The sequence below is a fragment of the Olea europaea genome, unplaced genomic scaffold, assembly GCF_002742605.1.
Source record: "Olea europaea var. sylvestris unplaced genomic scaffold, O_europaea_v1 scaffold2540, whole genome shotgun sequence".
Taxonomy (NCBI): domain Eukaryota; kingdom Viridiplantae; phylum Streptophyta; class Magnoliopsida; order Lamiales; family Oleaceae; genus Olea; species Olea europaea.
The window spans coordinates 94349-108313 of record NW_019243667.1 but is presented as its reverse complement, the minus strand read 5'-3'; the positions used below and the strand labels follow the sequence as shown (position 1 = coordinate 108313).

Sequence of the window (13965 nt, the reverse complement as noted above, 5' to 3'; positions counted from 1 at the left end):
AATAATGTTGGTTAGCATGGGCATTTGCTTAGTGCCATGTAATCCACTTTCCAAAAAGGTTTTCGACTCTTCCTGGCCACCTACAAAAGCTCTGATCTGCAGAGTCTCATTACTAAATTATTTTCTGCAATTTATTTCTGTATGAATATCAATACATTATAATTATATTATTTTCTCATGCATCATATGTATGCATATTTCCAAATTTTCTTAGCTAAATTGTGCGTCATACCATAGCTACTGGTATTTGTAAAACGGCAAAAATTAGCGTCTAACTAACCAAATCCTGCTACTAACATATTACGGCCAGCTTACAAGAGTGCAGACATCCTGAAAAGTGGGAATACCTGAACATTGACAACAAGAATAGGTGGAAGTATCCTGGATGATTCACTAATGGGAAGTTCCACAAACCGAGCTACATGATTAATTTTTCTCTGAGATAAAAATACATCAACACCAAAAGGATAGTACGCGGCAGAATTAGCAGCAAACTCCTTCCTCTTGTCCCTGCATAGAAAATTTGCAATGGAAGACGTAAATACAAAATATCTTGACAAATCTTCATGTACACTCGAATGTATAGAAATGAGTACATTCTTGCACCTGAAATAATTCTCTCCCCTCACTTTGAAAGTGCTTGGCTCAATGTTTGACCAGCTATCAGCTACTCTCTTTCCAAAGGGGCAGAAAGGCACTTGCGAACCAGCTAGAGGTCGTTGCAGAAGTGCCTTAGAAGAAACTACAATAAATCATAAATTGAAAATGATTATCTTTGAAATTTGACAATCCCACTAACAGTCCACGACAATTTTGTATTGACAATAAATATATAAAACATGCATAGATAATAAAAATTACGATACAAATGGCCAATAATTTCCCCCTGCTTATATCCCTTAAGAAGAAGAAACTTGTACACCATCTACAAACCAAGAGAAAAGATCAATACCTAGACCCACCACTTCCATTTATTTTGAAATTTTATTCCATGAACTAAAACCATAATTTGAAAGTGGACAGCAAATTTGATCTAGCAGTACATTACGAAGAATTCAACAAAATAATTACCAAAGGAACTTGTTTTCATCCCTTTTGAGTTGTAGTAATGATATTGTTTTATGATGCAAGTTGGAGTACTAAGAATACCAAATCCATAGAGATGATGCCAACAATGTGATTATCCTGGTAATGCAACAACTATGCAAATTATTTGAATAGATGCACAAACTGTGGAAAAACTAAAAAAATTACACGATAGCAACCTTTATTGGACTGTATGGAGCCTAGTCATAGTGTTCTCTTATCCACTGTATCATAGGTTGCAATAATATTCCTTTTAAGGGGAGGCCTTTTTTTTTTTTTTTTTTTTTTTTTTTTGGGTGTTTGGTGGCTATTAAAATTAGATTTTTTAGTAGACTGTGATAAATGTTTTGAAATGTGTGGTTGAAAAGTTGTGGAACCCATGAAAGATATGGTTAATATTGATTGCTTAATTTTGACTTAGATTAAAATTAGATTTTAATCCAAACCAAAGAGGCTCTTAGTATTTCTCTCACAATTGGAATTGGGGCTTAATTCATAAAATAATCATCTTGGAACCTCAATAAGTTCAAAATACATTACTATGATGGATTTGAATCAGCTCAGACAAATATTTACTAGTTCAATCTCAAGAGTTTCCAGTGTGGTACCCAAACAATGGTTCCACATGAATGGGCAGGATGAAATAATGTTATTATACTTACCCAACAGAATTACACAAATTTATGTTATGAGTGACTCTATTATACGAAAAACGTGTGGTAGAATACATTTAACATCAGGAATACAAAAAGAAGTTTAAACCAATAAGAAAACGAGCATTTTAACAAACTAAAACATGGACAAGAGCATAAGACAGCAAAAATGTTCCATAAAATATTCTGTTCCTTCCTTGTGTTGTGACAATAATTTTTTTTCCCTTTTCGGAAAAAATACAGTTGGATGGACAAAAGTCAAGCTCAAGACTGAAATGTACGATCTAAGAATTCATTATAACATAATTAAGAATGAAAAAGAACATAAAAGAATTATAATGCAAACAGTAATATTCATGTGATTTGAATCTATGTAATTCGTGCCAAAATTAATCAATGTAATAAATTTTATTTGTACTCACACAAAGTCGTATTATGATGTGCTTCCTTCCATTTGAAAGAAAGTTTCAAGGCAGCCTTTTTCCTTGTACTTGGAGGACTAGAGCTCAAGGATGTTCTCTTTTCAACTGACGGGACAGCAGAAGCAAGACAAGGCAAGCAGTTGTGTGGAAGAATTCCGCAATTGTCCAACAAGCTGCCCTCCCGGCCAGCATTTTCTCCAGAAGTCGAGGAGACTTCATCAGCGAACACTGGCTTTATCTCGTTTATAGTTCCATCAGATTTCACTCTTGCTGTTTCACTGACTGAGTTGCGAGCAGAATGACCAGTTAATGATTCCCCATCAAAGCCACTCAGAGAGAGCACATCTGTATAGTTTATTATAAGTATTAGTGCACGTTTATTAAGCAATAGTGGACAATATAATTAATAAAATATATAACTTCTTTTCCTTTCTTCATACTATTAAGTGCTACAAAACATGCTATTATTATTAGAGGCATAAGAAGGATGAAATTAACAAAAGTTTAAGTGTAGTGTACCATCGGGAGCACTTTGGAAATCTTCATCACTCCAGTCAGATTCAAGTACTGCAGCAGAATCAAACCAGGCTTCTTCAACACTTCCTGTGAGTGCCATTGCAAGTGTGAATAAATTTAATCAAGCAAAATCTAGTGACTTCAAAGATGAGGAAATGATTGGTATTTGATTTGCGATAAATAGCAATGGATTAAAAGTTCTCGTTTACTTCAGTGATACAAGCTATAATCTGACAGTTTCTACCATTAATAGCTTTGATTTTACTATTTTGTGACTATATCACATCATCACTATGGTATAAGCCATAAATCAATCATTTAAGTAATCGACAAATGACAATATAAATCTCTTCTCATGTCTCCCCGAAAATTGAACTGTTGCAGAATGGTTAACTTCACATCACACGCAGTTCAAAAAACTCCATCGATAGCATTAATAGATCATCCATCTCCAATCACCTGAAAAATTATCTTGACTTTTAATTGATGGAAATCAAGATAAGTATATACAACCAATGGGAAAAGATAGTCTCAATCCTGATTAGTTTTAAAATCAAGGGCGAGTCAAACACTGATGTTGTCTATATACCCCCACATATAAACAACATAATCGAACAATTCACAGTTAACAAGTTTACAGCTCGATCAAGGGGCTTCCTCCCATTAATCATAATTTAAGCCTTGGTCTAATGACCCTCAAGATCTCGAGCAGTATATTTCCATTAGTTCTATCTCAATTTGTATTTTATAATGTCATTACGAAAACAAAATTTGGAGATTTAAATCCCCGAATTTTTTATTCCGTTTTTCTCCCACTTTCTGTCATCATGCAGATCCCAAAAGTTCAATTTCATTCGAGTACTAGTCTTATATTCCTCCAGGAAGTAGATTTATTTTTGCATGATATATAAACCAAAACTTCATTAGTAAAACTGCTTCAGCCCCATTCCCTTTCCCCATTAACTATATGTAATGTTAATTCTTGTTCCTAATAAATTTTGGGGTCGGCTACACAAATCATTTTTCTTTACCTCCCTTCATTTCATAGCTAGATCCAAGATTGATAACTCGAAACAATACAATATCTCCAATAAAAATCATCTACCTTCAATGTCTTCTGTTCCCCAAATTTAATCATATTTCACAATGCAGTACAACTTAAAGACTGTCAATCATTGAAATTCCACGCATTCAAATAATTCATAACCCCAGATCAACAATCCTAAATACGAACTCGATCAATATTTTTTGGGTGCGATTGAACAAATATCAAACGAGATTTTAACTTTTTTTTTTCTTGTCTAATCCATTAATACTCTCCAACCCACCACCAAACTAGCCACAAAACAACTATTCATACACACAGATATACATAATTGAATCAATGAATATGAAAAATACACACACATATGTATAAAGTGAGAAAAAACCATGGAAAGTGGGATTGTTGAAGGGACGATCCAAAGGCAACGATCGATCAGATACATGATAAGGATTACTTCTCTTCATAACTCTCCTTCTCTTCCTATTCTTCATTCTTGGAACTCCCGATTTACCTCCCACACAATTCTTAGGTCCAGAAACACATGCCCCCATCTCTCTCTAAAAAAATTATGATGGTAAACGAAACTGGCTCAAATTATAAAAAAAACAGAACTAAATATCATCATATCAGCTCAAAAGTCTAGAGATAGAAACGAAAATGGTCTAGACAGAGAGAGCGTGAAAAGAAGTACAACCCATCAACAACCTCTCTCTTTTCACGGTCTATAGATACAGATTAAATATACATGGATATCAGTGTCTATATGTGTGAATTTGTGATTTAAGAGCTGAAGCCCAAAAAGTGGAACGGGGAGGGAGAGAGAGAGAAAAAGTCAATTATATCTCATAAGCGATTCTATATAATTAACTATTTTTATTTTTTACATAAAAATTAAAGAGGAAAAAACGCAAATCGGTGACTGCAGTTAGGGAAGCCTCCCCTGTGGTGGGACCCATGAAAGTGGCTATAAACACAGTGTTTTGTACGTGTGTATACGTAAATGTGTGTAGGCGCACGTGCGCGTGTGAATTATGGTTCTAACGTTACTGTCTCAGGCTGTCCGTCACAAAAGATCTAAATATATTATTTGTACAAACAAACTTGATAATAATGGTTAACAATGTTGGTGTTGTTAAAATTCGGATCATTGATTTAATTAAATATAAAATTTTAAAACTGAATCAATTGATTTAGATATGGACTAAAGGGTTTTGGGAGTTATCCAACCCGTAATAATTGATCGAGTCAAAATAAAGAATCAATAATAAGTGATTGAGGCAAGATCCAATAGGTAGTAAAATTAATTAAATATAAAAGTTGAGAAGTGAGTCAAGTGATTTAGAGATGGACTAATCGGTTTTGAGAGTGATTTGACCAATATTCAGGTTTTTCAACGATTCATATCGTTGGGTCTGAATCTTGTAAGATTATCGAGTTCTCAGAATTCAACATAAGTCCCACTGTTTTGGATTTGAATCTTGTGGTCAAGACAGAAAGTTATGAGGGATAAGATAAACTTAAACTCTTTCAAAGTGGACAATACGTAAGTTAACAATTTGGACAAAGATGTTGGCTCGTTACATAATTGATAGGAGTAATGTGTAGGCCTTTTTGGTAAAAAGGGAAGAAAAGAAAATAGATAACTTAAGAGATTTGACAAGAGTAGTTTGATGCTTCAGCTTCACTCATTTATTTTCTTTACGTCAAATAGCAATGGTCATGAAATCATTAAAACCTCAACAACCAACATGCAAATTTAAGAAAAATAAATGTTCATAACTTCTAACATCCCATCATTATAAAATATTGACAATCAATGTTCGGCATAAACATGATTGAGTAATACGATCACCTAAATTCTACACTTTATCTTATCAACAACTCATAAATATATATAGTCCGTGTTTGATATAAATTGAAATCCAGATTTTACTAAAGTTAAAGTCAATAATTAATTTTAATTATATATTTCATCAGATCCACAATTTTTTAATCATAAATTTCATCAACTTTTATCAAATCTGTTAAAATTTTGATTTTAATCCATGTTTGGTACAATAGAAGAAACATAATAAAATATTAGAACCGATAAATTAAGCACTTTCCTCGTTTGCTCAACGTTTTCAATTTTATCTAGTCTATGTTTGACAATTATTATATTCATACTCTTTTTTCTACATACTTATTTTTAACCACATATTCACATAATGAAATATTTTAGACGTAAATGCAAACTTATTCCTACTTGTTAACCATACGTTCTTCTAAAAATTATTATTTAAAGTCCTATTTTTTTCAAATGATAATTGTCAAATAGAGTATTAGATTAATGTATCAAACATGTACAATATGTACATGGACCATGCTACATTCACACAACCATTTACACAATGGTTTACACACTCGACACTTGGCCGCCCCTCCAATAGGGGGCGGCCAAGTGTTGAGTGTGTAAAAAACTGTGTAAATGGTTGTGTACAAATAGTGTTATCCTATATACATGGAAGGGTTGATCTTCGAAGGAGTAAAATTGGACTACAACTTAGGATAAAAACTATGATTCCTCCCTGTACACGCTTCGACTTTCTTTCGCTACTTTTACTCCGATGATTCATTGCAGTGATTATGTATTTCGATTTTTATCTAGTCATATGTTCTTGACAAGCATGTGTAACAAATTTTGGCTGGTTATTTTTATTTTATTTTATTTTATTCAGAAGGTAGTATGAGGTTTGTCCCCGCAAACAGGAATTAGGTTGGGACCTGAGAAGAATTAGAAACCACTTTGGTGTAAATTTTAACTTTAAATAAATTGCAGAGAAGCCCTCTACTTAATGGATATGCACAATAGAGTCCTCTATTGAGTCTTACTTCGACTAACCCAAAATATAAATTTTAAATGTAAATTTAGAATAAAATTTTAATTAAAGCATGAATTAAAATAGATGTGACTTAGTATTTTTTGGTAAGAATTTTGTTAATTGATTTTTTGACCGTTAGAGATAAAGTGAGTCCTATTTATGAGAGAAGAATTCAAAAATGACGGCTGGAATAATGAAATAAAAAAAATTGATGATAATTGGATTAAAATCTCTACAAAACATGCTTTTAGACTTAAGCCTCGACTTATATTTTGCAAGATTTGTATTATTATTTTATACTTATAAATTGACACACTCTATTCTAATATTTGAATTACAATAATTAGAAAGGGACGTTGAAGAGACCTTAAAAATCATATTAGCCCAAAAATACTCGTAAGTTAAATTTGAATTTGGGAAGAAAAACTTATCACAATGAATAAAATTTCAATTTTTTTTTCTTTTTTAACAACACGTTATATTCTCATTGAAACTTATTACTTGAAGTAAGTTTAGAATTATGTTTGGATTCTCATTCCGACTTTTATAGTTCAAATATGATTGAGTATCCCCACAAAAAAATAATAATAATAATTATTATTATAAATAAAATAAAATAAAATGTGTTCATTTATTTACATTCAATGATCGGCCAAATTAGACAAGCATATAATACCAAAGGGACTAGCTAGGGCGGTGCACCCCTTCTTCTAGCCAATAATTAATTTATCCAAATAAAAATGAGGGAAAAAAAAAAGAAAAGAAAAAAAGGGGGGACCGATTCCGTCGAGCATTCCATTTGGTGACACGACCTAGCAAAACGTTGTAACTTGGCCCTTAACACTAACACATGGATTGACTGAAATTTTTGAGACTATAATTGTTGTGCCTCTCACAGAGAGACTCCAGAATCTAGCCCACATGGCAGACAGATAAATGGGCGCACCACATCAACATTGAAGCATTGAGGCGCAGTGGCTACAAACATATCTGAGCCCCGTTGTGATTTGCCTTGGGACAAAACAAGTCGAAGGGCGAATCATCATTGCTGAAGCGGTTTAAGATCACTTCGCCTCACGTGTATTAAGTGCAAAATCTTTAAAGATCTAGATAAAATAAGATCCGTACGATTGATTTGATTGCTTAATGCTTGCACAGCAGACGCCAAAATGTCAAATCACGAAATCCATTATCATGGAGCATTAAATGTCCGCCCACCTATAGATTGGCTAATTGACATCTAGGAGGGGACGCCTCAACTGGCAAATGCGGCCACTTGTCCCTCATCAAATGGTCCTAGATTCACATCCCCCTATACATACTCACACTTATTTTCATTTGAATGTAATGCAATCTTATTGATTTAACATACAATTAGTTTGACTATCTTTGGATCTAAAGGGTGCTTCTTTCTTCCTTCAGCTAGTCGTCGAAGTACTCGTGACCGTATTCACCACCATCGAAAAAAGCCATGGATGACTAACGGTTTGCTATCCTGAGCAAGAAAGCACCTACGTGGTCAACAATAACAATAAATAAAAATTTTAAGCAAAATATTAAATGTGAATCATAATAAATATTATTAAATTTCATAAAAGTAATGCACAATTGCATAAATTTAAAGAATTTTATTTTATTACAAGATCTTCTCTTGTAAAATATTGAATTAATACAAATCATTATTAACATAGAACTATCATTAATACAGTATTAAAATCTAAAAGATATAAACGTGTTAACTCATAAAGATATTCAGTGGCGGATCCAGAATTTTAAGTGAGCACAGATGGCCGTTGACTTTTGACTGTCAGCTGTAAAAAAATAAAAATTAAATATAATAATTATTTTACTAAAACTAAACATATATAGTTTTTTAGAATAATTCACCATGTAACATAGTGGCCAAGTTTTATATAATTTAAAAGGAGGCGTATGGGTTCGAATCCTTGCAAATTGCATTAAAACTACTAAAATAGAATATATATTTTGCTGGAGGAGTCTAACCAAAATCTTGGTGGTCAAAGGCAAATTAATGGTGGTCAACTTGTCAGTACATTGTAATTTTAATCCTTCACAGTTCACCAGCAAATAGTACATTCTACAGTATGTTTGTAAAAATTTTTTTTTTTTACATCCCCCTTTAGAATACACATAGCATGGGGTGGGTAGATAATTTTTTGGATTATTTTACTTACATGGGACCCACTCCCCAGGTGAGTATCTGAAATTCTCCTGTGATGAAAAATTCTGTACACATAGAATTTCCCATGTTTGTATTATTATATACCTCCTTCTCAGACTGCCTAAATCGTGACTCAAAAGTAAATAGAGAGAGAAAGTTATTTATAAATAGAATGGATATCGAACAAATTTTCATCATTCATCGCCCTTTTAAAAAAAATTATAACAACATTGATGCTTACTAAGTGGGATTTTCATATCTCCAGACTCCACCTAAACCTAATTTTCCATGGTTAAAACCAAAAACTACAAGGAACCTACAAACAATCTAGTCGAAGAGTTCCCATAAGTTTATAATTGCACTTCTACTGGGCTAAAACTACGAAGACTTTCCAATTTTCACCACATGTCCAACGTTCTCTAAATAGCGATTGAATAGATGTTAAGAATAATATAGTTAACTGTATAATGAATAAGATTTTAACTTTTCATTTCCAATCCGTCCAATCCTCCCATTCAAAATATGTCAAAAGTTTTTTATAGATAAATTAGTCGTCTAATGTAACTTCATAGCATCCCATGTACAGGTTACACATGCTTGACTATGAAGAAGAGTTAATACCGGATGCAGCTAGAATTACTCATTTCTAACGTCTTAATCATTTAGATGATAGTTGTTAATAAAAAGGTTAATGGTTTATCAGACGGTTGCACGTCTTTACGCGAAAATATGGCAGGAAAGCTGAGAAAAGAACGTACAAACACAAGCAATTTACATTACAGAATAATTTGTACACATTTTACAGGACTCAAATGCCAAACGACCCTTAAAGCATACTACATATGAGACGACTAGAAAGACACTCAATTCAGACAAGAACTGAAGTTTGAAGGAAAGAAGTGAAAAACGAAAAAAAAATCACTAAACAAGGGAAAGCATAGATATCCTAAATGCGAGTTTGGGATATAGTATTGGATAATATTGAACGTGTCTCTTTCCTTCATCACTTCCATAATACCCAGTCCAATTTACTAAACACGTGAAAGGATTAAAGTCGGATTATTGCTCGTCTCTAACTTCAAATTCACTGCGAGTCTTTACGACGATGTCATACATGTGCATGGACTTAAACCTGTTGAAGTCTCTAGGGAGAGAAATGAGATGAGTTGTAGATCTCCTATGAAACTGAAGAAGATCAGGATCATCATAATACCTCTCCCAACCAAGGGATGATAATTTCTCTGCAAGAACATCGTAAGAATTGATGACATCGTTACTCCGCGTGTGCACCAACACTTTCCGGCGAGCATTTGAGCCCTGGCCATCACCGGGGTTCTCGAGTCGGTAGACGCCATCCTTGAACACCCATACACCAGCCATTTTCAATGCAGCTCAAGATTTAGTGGAGGTTTTGTCTTAGGACAACATGGGGGATGCGACAGTTTATATAGGACTTCAAAAACTTGGGTATAGTTTGCAATAGGGTATGGGGGTTGGGTGTAGATACAACGTTTTTGGGCCTTTGTGGGCACATATTTACAACCTTATTTGTGGGGGGAAATTTTAATTGGATTGAGAAGAATCCAGTTTCTGTATCTGATTCCTTTTAAAGCCCACTCTTTGGGAATCTTTCATTTTTGAAGAGAAAAAATTTGTAAAATTATTATCGCACTTTTCTAGACTGTCAAATACAAAAAGAATTATACCTTGCATAAAAGAACTGACATGAAAGATGTATGTTAACGACCCTAGCCTATCGAATATCTAAAGTTTTATCCAATTGCGATTGGATTTGTCGACTGCTAGATTTCAATTATATTGATATATATGTAATTGTAATTCATGTTCTTTACGAGGAATAAGATTAAAGTATGAATAATGAAAAAGTAAGTTTACAAGAATTGGATGAAGTGTGATTAGGACAATTTCGTTGTGGGTTATTTAGATTGAATTACATAAAATATAAAACTCGTTAATCATGTTGTACGTGGTCGATTAAAAAAAAAAAAAAGTCTTAAAATTTTACTTTTTACACTTATCCCAGTTGGAATGCTCGCCAAATGCGAAATTATGCAGCAAACTTAAAAGCGAAGATAACGGTGGTGCTAATGAAAAATATAAATAACGATTTGAGATTGTTGGAGCATATCTTCGAGTAAACTATAGAAGTCTTCAAATAACACAAGAAAGGAGTAGAGAAGTGTTGCGTTTTTGATACTCAATAAATCTTGTTCTATAATGTTAACGTGGGTTAATATATTTCATAGGTATAGGCCAATGAATGAAATAAGTCCAACAACCAAATCCATGAGCTCCACTCGGTCAAATTGTATTCTCTCTTAGATAACTTGAATTTTGGCCTGTTTAGCTTTCTTAATGGTCCAATTTAAAAGTGTAACCCTAACATATTTATAAGGAATAACCCATAGCCACTTTCTTGTACGATTTGTGTGATTTTTGTGAGAAAACAAGAAGAACTCGGCTACCCCTTAAAGAATGTGTAAAACAGTCTCTTGAAGTGTCCAAAAAGCTAGATTACTTTGTGTAATTTGTGGTTTCTTCATAGCCTACTCTGTGATGTTTTCTCCTTGCGTATGTGACTACAAATCATCTTTGTTTCTTATCTTTTGTGGGTAATATTGAATAGCAATCGAGGTGAATTATATTGGTTGTGGATCGGAGCCGATTTGATTGGTTGTTGGTAGAGAAAGGTAAATTGAACTGGGCCAGAAAACACCGATTTGAAAATTTTTAGAGAGAGCTTCCGCAACATTTGGTATCAGAGCTGGTGATTTTGGCTTATGAAACATACCAAAAAAGTCCAGAATGTCTACTTAAACGAAGCAAAAATCAAATCGAAAATTTGTCCAGAAAATTGTAAAAATCAACCCCAATTTTCGTGTTTTTTGATCAATCCAGAAGGAGTTTGGGGAAATGAATACCACTAATGTGACGTGCAGCTAGAGGCAGTCTTGGCCGTCAGGCGCTATAGCTGACGACGGCCCGTGAAACCCACACGCAGAGAGACTGGAGGCGCGTGCGGCAGTTTTTGGAGGAGGTCTCTTCAACCAGTTTATTCCGAACCATATTTCTAACATTTTTGGTGTTGTTAGTTTTTTGTTTCAGATTGTGCAGTAGAATCTGGACAGTGTTCTTCTTTGGACATTCGGGATTCAATCATAGTTTGTTAGTTGCTGTAGTTTCTAAAGATTTTAAGATGAATAGTGGTGGTCTAAAAGTGATAAATTCACGTCTCTCATAATTTACGAACTCAGATTGGTCCGCTCTGGTGTATTGACTTATTCCAATTTAAATTTCAGCATTAACGCGTTATCGTATGGGGTGACAATAGATTTGTCGTTACCGTGAAGGGGTAACATTTCTTGTGCTAAAAATTTAGAATTTATTTGCCATATTTGAAGTGTTGAGTTTTGATTGCAAGTTCGTAGTTGATTTTGTGCTTCAACTATCCTATAGTCACTGTGTGAGATTGTGTTGCATGAAAATTCGAACTTCTATTTACATACCTGCGTGTTGCATTGATTATCATATTAGAACACCTTGACTTGACCCGTTCGAACATTTTCTTGTTCTAAGATCGCAAATCTTATGAAACCCTAGAAATCTAGAACGCTATATATTGCGATTGTAGGAAAACTATGTGACCTATCTGTGCATTTGGTTGTTCTATTTTCTTAAAATGTTTTCACACTTTGAAGTTGGAATTTTTAATGGAAAATGGGATATTTCAATTTGGCAACAAAAGATAAAGGGTATTTTGATCAAACAAAAAGTTTTAAAAGCCATAGATGGAAAATTCCTACAAACTTAACAGAAGCACAAAGAAGAATATGATGAACTTGCTTACACTTCAGTTATTTTACACCTATCTGATACTGTTTTGAGAAAAGTAGCTCGATTCTATCAAAGAACTTTCAAAAAAATTGGAGGACTTATATTTGCTTAAGTCTACTACTAATAAGCTGTACTTACTTGAACGATTTTTTAGCTTTAAAATGGATCCTTCAAAAGATCTTGACAACAATCTGGATGTTTTTAATAAATTAGTTCAAGAATTTGTTAATTGTGATGAAAATGTCTCTGAAACATATAATGCTATTATCTTGCTTAATTCTATGCCTTATTCATATAGAGATGTTAAGAATGCATTTAAGTATGATAGGAAGACCTTAACACTCTAGATTGTCATAGACTCATTTAGGAGTAAGGAGATGGAGATTAAGGTTGATAAAGAGGATAATAGGAGTGGAGAGTTAAATATGATGAGGAGTGGGATGAAATTTAAGCAAATAAATTTTGCTAGAACTCAAGATTGTAGTGATTCGAGTAGTGACTCGAGTGATGAGGGTAATAAGAAGAAGGGCAATGAACATGACAAGTTTAGTGATAGAAGGTGTTACAGTTGTGGTAAGTTTGGGCGCTTTATTAGGGACTATCCCAAGAAGAAGAATAAGCAGAAGGGTAAAATAAGAGGTGAGACAAATTTGGCTTTAGGGTCGAGTGATGACCCTAATGAGGTTGATTGAGAGTAAACCTAATTACTGTATGTGCATCTGTGTGTGATCCTTTTTGCATATGTGTTTGATATGTGCATTTGCATGAATTTGAGGTAATATAGTTACTTGGTGTGATTGTTTGAATGCATAATGGGTTAGGATGTATTAGTAGTGTGTTGTGTGTCTTTTGGTGAGGTAGAGTATAGATGCCTAGGGGTTCATTGTGGTTTGTACTGGGAATATGAAGTGTGACATTTGGATCACGAGTGAAGAGGTGATTAATGTCGAGAATCCTTTATCTGTAAAGAGAAACTGATTAGGTGGAGTGTGGGAGAGTCACTTTTATCACTTCTGTTAGGTAGGGACTCATTATCGACATAGGTTGTGAGAAGTGATGTTGTGATAGAGGATTATCTCGTGGACTTAGGATCTATTATGACTTACAAGTTAGACATGAGTTAAGTGATCAATCTAGTGGGCATTGTGAACGATGAAAGGAGATGTGTGTTCTCGAGGTGTGAGCAACACGGAATGAGATAGAATAAGTGTGTTGAGATCGTTTTGTGGGGTCATTTATGCATTTGTTGCATATATGTTGGCCGTGTGTTTGATTAACTTGGTTATTAATCTGTGGTTTTGTGTGAACGTGTTTTTGAAAAGATATATGTGTGTTATCCTATAAT

At 33.8% G+C, this 13965-nt stretch overlaps 2 protein-coding genes across 2 annotated transcripts; both read right to left on the bottom strand.

Moving 5' to 3' along the window:
• Positions 1-296: 296 nt before the first annotated feature.
• LOC111382629 lies at positions 297-4564 on the bottom strand. Its single transcript, XM_023006652.1, has 5 exons — positions 4108-4564; positions 2681-2764; positions 2162-2506; positions 607-742; positions 297-510 (listed from the first exon to the last, which is right to left on the bottom strand). Exons 1-5 carry the CDS (start codon positions 4271-4273, stop codon positions 312-314), a joined length of 930 nt encoding a protein of 309 aa, XP_022862420.1. The 5' UTR covers positions 4274-4564; the 3' UTR covers positions 297-311.
• A 4951-nt stretch (positions 4565-9515) lies between these two features.
• Positions 9516-10259, bottom strand: LOC111382631 (flowering-promoting factor 1-like protein 3). Its single transcript, XM_023006653.1, has one exon. The coding sequence runs from the start codon at positions 10143-10145 to the stop codon at positions 9825-9827; it is 321 nt and encodes a 106-aa protein (XP_022862421.1). The 5' UTR covers positions 10146-10259; the 3' UTR covers positions 9516-9824.
• Positions 10260-13965: the final 3706 nt, after the last annotated feature.